Raw genomic sequence first — 11,881 nt, forward strand, 5'->3', positions numbered from 1 at the left:
AATGTGGATTAATAGTATTAATTTAACTTCTCTCTAAATGACCATCCAAACACATAATCAGTCACAAAGACAATCAAATGAACCCTGTATCACTTATAAGTTATATTCATTTGGACCACACACACACACACACACACACAAACATGTCATCTTGGAACACTTTGTCACAATCCACTGGAACACTCTGAGCAGAGGACAGAGAAGGAGGAGCGGTTACAGAAGCCTGGTGAGCAAGTAGAGAGGAGCCTAATCTAAACTCATATCTTCGTCATCATCCTTCTTGTCTTTGGGCTCACCGTCTTCGTCTGACTTGCCATCGCTCTCCATAGCTTTAGCAAACGCCTCCACATCTGTGTGTGAGGAGAAAAATAAAAAAGCAAGCCCTTAGTTTGGGATAGGTATACTGTAGAAACAGTAAACTTGTCATTTCACTAATTTATACCCTCAACTAGCAGCCACTCAGTTGAGAACAGTATTACGTTCTACTCAGGTAACAACCACAGCAAACATATGGCAGACGGTCCTGTCATATGCACCAGTCGTGGTAGTTATAAGTTACATGGTATTTACATAAAGAAGCAGTGCAAGGCCATGCCCATCTCCAGGCCACAGTTGGATGGGTGCAGGATCCAGCACATCAGTATCCAAAAGAATAAGATGATCCACACCACACAGCCCCTATTCACAGTTCTTTATTAAAAACACTATGTGAGTGGGAGCTATCTGGTGTATGGATCATCTATTCTTGTTTTGGATACATGGCATTTACAGGAAATACTAAATAGACTTGCTTGGTGCCAACTTCCGCCTTTGGTTTGACAGCCTCGGTGATGATGCTGGCGCTCTTTTAAACTTCTTATCCTCTTTTTTTTTTATTTTTTAAATCAAGCACTGCATCACCAAGTCAAATTCCTGTGTACTCTGTACATTTGGCCAATAAAGCGATCCTGTATCCTATATAGATCGGTATCGGAGAGGGTGACTTACCTCCTTTGTTTGCTGCGTCCACTGCTTCTGAGGGAAGGCCGAACTGGTTCATGAGCGGCCCCAGCTGCCCGGACGCCAGAGCGCTGCTGAACATGCTCATCGCCTGATCAGGCAGAGACGGACACAGTCAGCTACAAACGCCAACGACAGCCAAACTCTTACAACTGAAGAGATGAAGGACACATCAGCTCTGTGCTAATCATAGTCAGCATGAACAAGTGCAATGATGGCTGGTCTGATGTGACTGAATAAAAATGACAGACGGAACAGTCAGTATTTATACAATGAGCTATCTACTGGGACAGTGGGGGGGACTAGGAATGCATCATTAAGAAAAGTACAATGCAAATTGTATTGCATAAAGCAGTCGCATATAACCTGATTATGAAATATCTGTGAACAGAGGGCACAAATAACTATGCAAATAATATTCATAGCCTAGTGAATAAGGCAAAAATAGAGCCCATTTTGTCAGGTAGAAATGCCTTTAAAATACAGCTTTTTATATTCCAGTTCCACAAGTCTGACTTAATTCCAGAATGTTTGATTGCATGCAGTGTAAGCCCTCTGGCACAGTTTCCACACGTAGAAAATGAGATAACTGAACGACTCTCTACTGTTCTCTTCTGGAGGAAATGGGCACACTTGGAAATTGATTGGGATGTTTTTTTTTTTATGCTGGTGAACTGCTCACCTACTTAAACTTTCAGAATGTCTATGTTTTGTTGTGGTAAAAGTGTCAAATCAAGCATTTCACTTGCAGAGTGAAAACAGAGCTGCTGGAGCTGTGAACATGTTTATAGGAGTGTGTGCATGTGTACTCAAACATGTCACAACAAGAACAAGAAGATATGAGGGAAAATATGCATGCCTGGAAGTGTTTGTGTGTGTGCCCATTCCTGGTGTAATTAATATGGTAATATGTCTGAGGCTAGACATGGCACGGGCATACCTGTTTTTAGGGTAAGAATGTGTGTGTGTGTGTGTGTGTGTGTGTGTATGCATTTTTGTGTGTGTGTGTGTGTTCATGTGTGTGTCTGTGTTTGTGTGTGTGCATGTGTGTTTGTTCATGTGTGTGTGTGTGTCTGTTTGTGTGCGTGTGTGCATGTGTGTGCGTTCATGTGTGTGTGTGCATGTGTGCGCGTGTGCGTTCATGTGTGTGTGTGCACACATGACATGTACCTGCTGGAACTGCGGTGAGGTGAGCGTGTTGTGGAGCTCGTCGGTGCTCTGCGGCATGGACTCCCCTGAGGGCAGGTATGGCAGTAGCCGCTGCTGGACCTCTGCGTTGGCCAGGATAGGAGCCATCACCTCCGGGGTCAACACACTCGCCAGATCCACTGCACAGGGAGCAATACAACACTCAGGCAAGCACGTTTAACAACAACTCGTTTTACAGAAGAGTTTTAATATTAGAGAGGAATTCTGACAGAAATTTTCCAACAGAAATATGATTTAGGAGGGCACTGTGACCTTGGGTCCAGGTGCCCACAGGGACAAAGGTTTGAGTCTGACCCGGGTCATTTCCTGACTGCTCCCTAGTGAATGGACTGGTGCTTTAGTCATGGATGATGATGGTGAAGCTAGTTGGTAAATGCAACTAAGATCTTTAATCATAAGATAACTGATTTGAGAAATGTAGAAGGGATAGCAGAGAGAGAAATAATCTGGATTGAAAAGATACTTCTTGGAAGACCAGAGGTGTGTTCAAATTCGCGAACGTTTGCAAACAGTTTTCTGTTTGCCTTGAGTTTTTTCACGAACATTTGCGCACACTGGCAAACAGTTTGAAGAGGTAGTTCTCCGCAAACACGGACGGAAAGTTACCGTTGAGATAGAACATTTACACAAAATCGTCCTAATGTATCTATTCAGACAAATATGTTTGCCACAAAAGTTCAAGGAATTTGAACACGCGTCAGTTCTTGCACATGCGCTCATGTGCAGTAGCTGGCAGACCGAGACCCTTTCTCCCCCCACGGTCATCCTCACCTCCCTGGCCACTGGCGGGTACGTTCATGGTGGCCAGGATGCTCTGGAGGTCGCTCAGCTGGATGGGCTGGGTGGGGCTGGCGGCACCGGCGGCCGGGGCGGGGCCTGATGGCGTGGTGGGCGTAGCGGCCGGAGACGCCACGGAGGTGGCCGAGGGAGTGGTGGGCGTAGTGGGCACCTGGGAGGAGCCCAGGCGGGTGGCGGCCGAGGTGGAGGAGGGCGTGACGGCAGTGGACTGACTGCGAGAGCTGGGGGAGGGAGGGAAAAAGATGACAAAATGACAACAGATAGTCAATGACAAGAGATTAACAACGATTGACCAAATATAGTTAACGACAAGAGATTAACAACGATTGACAAAAGATAGTTTTATACATCTTGCAGCAGACTGAGTGTCATGATGAGGACAACACAAACTGTTGTACCTGGATGAGGAACTGCTAGTGGCTCCAGCTCCACTGCCCAGTAAACTTGCCAAGCCTGGACCAGCTAAAGCCCCCAGGCCACCTGGAGAGAGAGACAGGGGAAGGGAGAGGTTTCATAATCATTCAGTACAATGCTTTATTTAAGGCAACTGATGTAAAAGAAGAATGTGATTGGTAGATGTTCAGATTACTCACCAAGGCCTCCCAGTCCAGTTGGTCCAATAAGCTGCATTAGCTGGTTATGACTCATATTACCCAAAAGGCTCTGTAATCCACCTTCTCCTAGAGGGAAGAGAGACATCTTTAGTGTGCAACTCCACTTACCCTAATGAATCTGAATGGATTAAGCAATTTGTGCTGTTTTGTGATGTGCAATAGAGTTCAATCACATGATGTAATGCAAACAGAGGACAATCAAACAGAACACACACACACACACACACACACACACACACACACAACACTCCATCCGTACCTCCCAGAGCAGAGAGCTCGTGGCTGCCACTGCCTCCGCTGCCCAGCGCCCCAGGCATGGGTGGGTTATTCAGGTACTCATTCACCTTGCGGCAGTACTCCTCATCCTTATCCGTCTTGGGCTCCTTTGGGTGGTGGTGTTGCCAGAGGTGGACAAACATTAAACGTTTCTGAATCTTTACCGATGTGACATCCAGGTTTTGGTTTTTGGCAAGAACTGCAAGTTTTTCTTACCTGCATCCAGAAAAAAAGGCGCTTGGAGCCAGCTTTGAACTTGAGCACGTAAACACGCCCTGTGGTGCACTGGGTAACCCTCTTGAACTCACAGTCATCAGGGAAAATGATGAGGTCCTGCAGGGGAGATTTATCAGATTAGACGGTCCTTCTAAATATATATATATATATATTATATATCAGACCATGCATCATCAGATCATTTAAAGTCTTACAAATAATGACGAATCATAGTTCAATATTGACAGATGTCAAATGTTTGGAGGGAGTACTGAATGCACTCACATCATCAACATTTCCAGTCGTCCGGTCCTTCCAGCAGAAATGAATCAGGGAGTCGTCCGTTTGCTGGATGTAGACTTGACCCTTTCGTTTGTCTGGGGTCACGGTGCTCCCCTTCAAAGTCATTTTTCCGGCCCGGAATTCCACCAAGTATTTACTGGAGGATCCACGAGAACCAGACACCAAGCTTGGAAACAGCGCTCCAGACGACATTTTGTTGTTTCTGAAATAAACAAACAACAACAAAATAAAAAAAAACAGTTCGAAAGTAACCAGTCTGAAATAGTTATTTAATACCTAGCTATTCTTCCTCAGCTAAATGTCGCCAGTAAACAAAGGTAATTTCAGCACCCACATCTCCTGTATCGCTTGGAAAACAAACATGACTCCTCTCTTCTCTTTTCATAGTATCCCTATTTCAATAACACTTGTGTAAAAAAAATACTGGTGTGGTGGGAAGGTGTGTGTGTCTGGTTGGTGATTACTACTCCAAAACCAACTGCCCCTTTTGGCACTATTGCAATTCTACTTGACTTGATTCCATGCAGTGGCTAAGGTTGATACAAAGTAAACAACTATCTGAACAAATACTTGCAACATTCTATGTGAGGCATGTAGCCAGCCTGTGTGTGCAATGCACAAAATAAGTGCCATGCACCTTTGACAATAGCCAAGGACGACATCCACGCACAGATCTATAACCCACACAAGTCAGTGAAGGTAAGGCTACGTTTACTATGATAGGCTAACACGATCATGATGATGATGCATGACTTAAATGGGCTTTTTTCTAGCCACCAAGCTAATTAGATTTCACACGGTCGCACTTTATGGAACCCGCAACACATAACGTTACCGAAAGTCCATTTCCTCCATCAACAAATGATGCAGACGTTTTAGCATTTCGAGACAAGACTCAAAAGCCAATTCACGCCCCCATCGCCAACATACACTTACTTATAAGACATCTCTGTTGACAAAAATGCTGACACGTAGCCTATCGTTAGCTATGTAGCTAGCTAGAGATGCGGTAACACAATTGGGGTACAGTGGGTGGTTAGCAAGTGTGAACCTTAAAGTCAGCAAGCTAGAGTGCTGCAATTACTTTTGCATCCCTTACATTAATGTTTACATCTGAGAAGCAAAACCGAGGACACAAATATAAATACAATTAACATGATTACACTCAATAATTGGTCTGCATACTTACAATCCACTTAAAGATGATATACTTAACAGTAGGTTACCGTTAGCTGAAGTCACATCAAGTGAACTACCCTATGATTCAAGACTGGCCTCAATGGTGATTGGTTGTTTATTCGAGTGTGTTCGTCTTATTGGCTACATAGATGTCAGAAGGCCGGCCTAGTTTGGTGGAGGAGGATTGCTGCGTCATTGATATACCATGGCTCAATGCTGATGTTTCCATTTAGGAAAGCTCTGCTTCTTTCTGCACACACTAGGCCACTGTTTGTAATGTTGGATAGGTATCTGTAGGCCTACTGTACTGGTTGAGCATTTCTGCAGTGGAAATATTGCAAGATGAAATTTGTATACAAACAGTTGTATACATAGTAGCCTAGATGATTTGTTGTTACACAATAAATCATAAGCCTAGTTTGGAGAAATAATATATGATATGATATAAAATCATGACAAGCATACATCGCACTGATAGGGCCTAATACTGAAAACCTGTAGCCTATCTGAGTGTTGATTTCTGCCCAGAGCTCTCTCTGGAATCCTCTTCTTTTAGGTTGCCCCTCGCTCCCCAGATCTCTGTGATGAACAGATATCACAATGATGGGAGGCCTGGGACTGCTCTATGAAATACATCTCTCCTTAAAATGAGTTGCACTCCTAAAAACATTCCCATTACCATTAAGTTGTCTTGGACTATTTGAGAAAAGAGTAAAACTGGTCAGCACACATGTAAAAATGTTTAACACACCTGTGAGAGACAGTAAAATGACATTCATCAAAACCTGAGGCTGGTTCATTACATGACATGTGTTGTGGCAAACTTATAATTTAGAAAAAACAATGTACAAAACAAATCAAAATCACAAAAAAAGAAAGCGAGAGTGAAGAGAGTAACAACCTTTGTCATCTAAGTTATGCATTTTATCGTATTCATTTATTTGCTCACCAAAAACTGACACAGACTGTCTTAAAACAGGTTTGAATTCCTGTAAACCACCTGACTCATTGGAATGAGATGCACATGGTCATGCACAGATCTAGTGACAGAGAAAGATTAAAAATACAACTGATAAAAATATATCTGAATGATATGTGTTGATTTGTTTTGTTTTGTATTTATTGGCCCAAAAGCTACTGTTTTGATGTTTGATAAGCCAGCTAAAACATTTGCCAACAATTCAATAGATTTCTTCATTTGATTGTGCAAAAAGATTCAGATTCTGTAAAACATACATCTTTAGCACATATAGTGGACTAAAGTGTCTTTTAGTCATCACATAAAACACTAATTTGCATAAGGTAAAATAAAACACAAATTATATTTTGAATCACATTTAAATAAGGCACAGATTATAATCACTTTGTACTGCAGTTTAACTGTAAACTGTACATGTGTCTTGAAAATCAAATGCAACCTGGAGTTGCACTCTTTGGAGACCTCTAGGGGCAATATCCTAGAAAATAAATCTCCATGTGCAAACTGGACCACCAGGTCCATGTCAGCTGTACAAAGCTAGGCTCTATATTCAGTGAAACTCACTTGTGAGTAAAAATAATCCTGAGGAAATGTTCAGTGTTTTATAGTCATACAGCTCTATGAATCATAGTGTCTGTCTGTCCTCCACTGTGGTCCATAAATATCTCAACAACTATTGCATGGGTTGTGATATAATTTGATCCAGACAGTTATGGCCCCTTCAGGATGAATCATAAAACTTTGATGTTTCATGCTCGTACTACATTTTCATCTCATACTCAATAGAGTTTTCCTGTACTGAATTTCAGTTCAATGTTTTCTCATTCAGTTTTCAACAGTTTGTGGACACAAAAAAATAGAGGATGTGTAACGACCAAATCAATGTTTCAAAGAATCGTGCATGCTTCGTTGTAACCTTCATTGAGCATATCTGCTGAAACTTTCATTAAGGTGTTGTCAATAGTGTAGGCATACTAATCTACAGTAGATTGATCACCTAGACAGGCACTTAAGTGGACAGTGGCTTTAAATCTGGAGGACAGGAGAACCAGGGATAGGGCCAATGTTTGGGATCTTGCATCCTCCAGCGTTCTTCATAGAGTTCCAGTGGTCTGGCCGTTTGACAGGTCAAAGCATTTCATCAGGAATTGTACAGCCTTTCCCTTTCCTGCAGTAGAAAACTCTGTGTCGAGGCTGTATTCGTCCTGTTGCAATGCCGTATGCCTCAGCAGCAGTGACACAGTTCCAGGGAGCATACAGGACCACATCAGTGATGGTGGGTGGAGGCAGCAGACAGCCGGCTGGAATCATGAAGTCTCTGATGGCTCCGTGTGCCACAAAGGTGATGTCAACATTGTCACCGTGGTTCTTTTTTTCTTCCTCATCAATGTGTTTTTTCCAGAAATGAAACATGTCTACAAGTTTGTTGAAGGTGCCAGACTCTGCATGTTCTCTCAGTCACTGCAGAAACAGTTTCATTCTTCAACCTTTAGTAATCGTTTCCTTTCATCTGGTTGTGTTTTGTATTTTTCATGCTGTAACAGTAAAGTTATCAACATAAAAAAAAGATGGGGAAGAGAAACAGTTACTTGCATGTACAACTATCACTGGATAGTTATATGAAGAAACAATATGAATTTAAAACAAGTTCAGCAGTGAATTTATGAACCTTTATTCATTTTTCTTTTGCTTGCTGTTTCAGGTTAGTCTGCCATGTGTATTACAGACCAGATTAAATGACAAGGAGTCACAGGGAATACTTTATGTTCCTGTGATGTAAGTCCCATCGAAAAAACAATTGAGAGTCCAGACCTGAATCCGTCAAAAAGAACATACATGTAGGCCAGACTGATGGCAAAGAACAGGTACGGACCAGAATCATTGTGAAGATGGAGAGGCATTGTAGAGCAAATAAAGATGTTTCCATTGATTATTTAAAAAGGGTATGAATAATTTTGGACATGCCATTTTTCAATAAAAAATTTAAAAAGATGGGGGCCCTGTGGCGCACCTGGCTACACCTGCCTTTAGTCCAGCCTGGGTCTCCCAGTCACTTCCTGTCAATCTCCAACTGCCCCCTGACCACGCAATTACAATCGATAATCTGGCATGGATGTGTAATTTCTTTGGAATTGAACAACTGCATTAAAAACCTTTGTTTACAAGATTGCTACACTTCTTAAACAATTTGGTATGAGTTTAATGCACCGATTTAAGCTTAATTTCACAGCTAATTATATCCCTAATTATATCCTGAAGAAACTAATTATATTATATCCCTAATTATATCCTGCTGGAAGTCGTAAGTCAATGAACCCTTTCAATGAGGTTTCTACCACATTGTCGAACAACCTTTTGGCATGTGGCAGTGTCATTTTCAGTCAGAACAGTTTCTTCCAGTAGCAGCAACTGGAATCCATGCATTTCCACTGAATTATTTTTGGAATCTGATCCCTTATCATACCTGTTCATTCTTACTCCTTGCTCAACTTATCCTGACTAAATTCAAGATGGCTGCAAACGCTAAACTTCGTGAAGATACTGTCTGTATAAATCGTCTTGTAAGTAAACTACCAGTGCTTTTTCAAAGTTCTCAATGTCTCATTTTAAATGTCAGGGCCCACGGAAGTCTACCAATGAAGTGTGGAGATACATTGAGCCTCGTAAATGGGTGTTAAACAGTGATTTATTTGCATGGCTAGCCCGATGCCTAAGCACCACTATTGAAAAAGCTGTTGGTAGCATCGGCTAACTAGCGCCAGATTTTGGAGTGCAGGGGACAAGCCGAGATGGGCTATGAGACATACGTTCACACTCGGTATCATGTTTCAATACACTTTAGGTCAATATCACACCGGAATTCTCCTTTAACTGGTCTAATAGTGTAAGTGTGCAATCCAGTTTCAGAGCTCAGTGTATCTTCAATTCACCACAATCAATCAAACTGGTTTATACTGTCAATCATCATCACACATGCAGAGTCCAAAAACTAAGCAGCTATAACAGAATCTCCACAGACAGTTCTGTATTGTATACATGTATTATCAAATGTCTCTTTATGTTAACGGTTTCTGAAAATGCAGACTTACCAGTACACACATAATATTGTGTGTAATATACTGATGTATGTAGTGAGAATTAATGTGAAAATGTTATTTTAATTCTTTATTCTTCCATCTTACCTGCTGTGGATCATCACTGGTCAGTCCACCAAGAAAACATTAATGTCTGAAGCTAGAGATTATTACTTTTTGCTGGCAAATACGACGAACCAATAATGTCATCGTGTGACTTTTGGCTGATGTTTATATTGTGCCAGAGTGAAAGAGAAAGAAGTACAGTAGCCAAAAAAGTAGGCTACCTTGGGAATCAGCGGGATTTCCCCTCTCCCATAGGCAGCATTATTTGTGCAGTCGTCCCTCCATGACGACTGTGTTTTGTGTTTCCTTGTGTCTACTTGTGCCTTTTGCATTTTCAAAGTGCAGGAAATAGCGATCTGCTCTCAGGGCACTCACGCCATGCTCACAAATATGTGTAGCCGATGTATTTATATTCAGTAGATAATATTTTATAAAACCCAAATACAAAGGAATGTTTTTTTTTTTTTTCAGTAATGTTGTTGTTCTGTTACAGTGTAGGCTAAGTTAATTATAAGTTAAGTAGTCTGGGCTCAGTGTCCTCACGCCATACTCACAAATATATGTAGCCGATGTACCGTAATATCCTGACTATTAATTGAGGTTTATACATTGATTCTGCTACATTTCCTCAGCTATGAGGTTAATACATGGGGGTGGGTTATACATGAGAATGAATTTCTTTTATCCCTTCTTTTTGATTTAAGCACAAAAATAAACTGTTTATTTCAATGTGGAGCAAATAGATTGGTCACAGAGAAAGATAAAAAATACAACTTTTATTCAAGATTTTAGTTAGAAAAATATATCTAAATATATCTATATATATAATGTATGTAGATCTGTTTTGTATTTACTGGCCGAAAGGCTACTGTTTTGATATTCAATAAGCCAGCTAAAACATTTGTCAGATTTCTTCATATTTGATTGTGAACACAAAGTTTCCGATAATGTAAAATGTACATCTTTAAGCACATATAGTCAACACTTTTCCTGGAAGTGTCTGTCAGTCATCAAAATAAAACACTAATTTGCATAAGGTGAAATAAAACACTAATTAACTTTTCATCACATTTACAAATAATTTTGGCACATATTCTAATAATTTTGTACAGCTGTTTAACTTTTGAAATAATCAAAACTGTAAATGTGTCATGAAAATCAGATGCAACCTGGAGCTGCGCCCTTTGGAAAACTCTAGGGGCAATATCCTAGAAAATAAATCTCCATGTGCAAACTGAACCACCAGGTCCATGTCAGCTGTACACAGCTACACTCTATGTTCACTGAAACTCACTAGTGAGTAAAATAAATCCTGAGGGGATGTTCAGTGTTTTATAGTCATACAGCTCTGAATCTTGAAAGTGTCTGCCTTTCCTCCACTGTGGTCCATAAATATCTCAACAACTATTGCATGGATTGTGATATAAGTTGGTCCAGACAGTCATGGTCCCTTCAGGATGAATCATACAACTTTGATGTTTCATATTTGCACTGAATGTTTATCTCATTCCATCATTAGCCTTAGCCAGTTTTGCTAAATATCAGCATAGTAGCATTGCCGTTGTAATAGAGTTGTCCTGTACTGGAATTTCAATTCAATATTTTCTCATTCAGTTTTCAACAGTTTGGAGACATGGAGGATGTCTAAACACCAAACCAACGCTTCAAATAATCTATCCATGTTTCATTGAGCATGTCTAGTGAAACTTTCACAGAGGTGTTGTCAATAGTGTAGGCATACTGCTTCTTTAGTTGCTCCTTGTTAAATTTCTGTCCAGCAGATTGATCACCTAGACAGGCACATAAGTGCACAGTGGCTTTAAACCTGGAGGAGAGGAGAACCAGGGACAGGGCCAACATGACCACAGAGAACTGGACACTTTCACTTTCCTCTTCTGGGAGGATGAACGGGATGACGATGCGGCTTCTGCCTGGTGGGCCATGTTTTTTTGTGCAACGCTCATAGCCTTCCCACACACCATCGTCTGGTCGAAGAGGGCTAACGGTGATGTTAGGGATCTTGCTTCCTCCAGCCTTCTTCATTGAGTTCCAGTGGTCTGGTAGATTCACGGGTCGATGCATTTCATCAGGAATTGTACAGCCTTTCCCTTTCCTGCAGTAGAAAACTCTGTGTCGAGGCTGTATTCGTCCTGTTGCAATGCCGTATG

General features: G+C 41.3%; 1 protein-coding gene and 1 long non-coding RNA gene across 3 annotated transcripts; one reads left to right on the forward strand and one right to left on the reverse strand.

The window, feature by feature from the left end:
• Positions 1-89: 89 nt before the first annotated feature.
• LOC125293181 (proteasomal ubiquitin receptor ADRM1-like) lies at positions 90-5,705 on the reverse strand. 2 transcript variants are annotated; one of them, XM_048240922.1, is made up of 10 exons: positions 5,605-5,705; positions 4,398-4,617; positions 4,113-4,229; positions 3,880-4,003; positions 3,600-3,686; positions 3,405-3,486; positions 2,980-3,227; positions 2,170-2,327; positions 988-1,090; positions 90-350 (listed from the first exon to the last, which is right to left on the reverse strand). In XM_048240922.1, the coding sequence occupies exons 2-10, from the start codon at positions 4,605-4,607 to the stop codon at positions 247-249; spliced, it is 1,233 nt and encodes a 410-aa protein (XP_048096879.1). In that variant the 5' UTR covers positions 4,608-4,617; positions 5,605-5,705; the 3' UTR covers positions 90-246. The 2 variants fall into 2 exon arrangements, with proteins under 2 accessions (XP_048096879.1, XP_048096880.1); XM_048240923.1 differs by lacking the exon at positions 90-350 and having other exon boundaries at positions 1,029-1,151.
• On the forward strand, positions 4,970-8,810 carry LOC125293182. Its single transcript, XR_007193338.1, has 3 exons — positions 4,970-5,114; positions 7,748-7,915; positions 8,276-8,810. It is a non-coding gene; the product is annotated as an uncharacterized LOC125293182 (long non-coding RNA).
• The last annotated feature ends 3,071 nt before the right edge of the window (positions 8,811-11,881 follow it).

The sequence above is a fragment of the Alosa alosa genome, chromosome 4, assembly GCF_017589495.1.
Source record: "Alosa alosa isolate M-15738 ecotype Scorff River chromosome 4, AALO_Geno_1.1, whole genome shotgun sequence".
NCBI lineage: Eukaryota > Metazoa > Chordata > Actinopteri > Clupeiformes > Clupeidae > Alosa > Alosa alosa.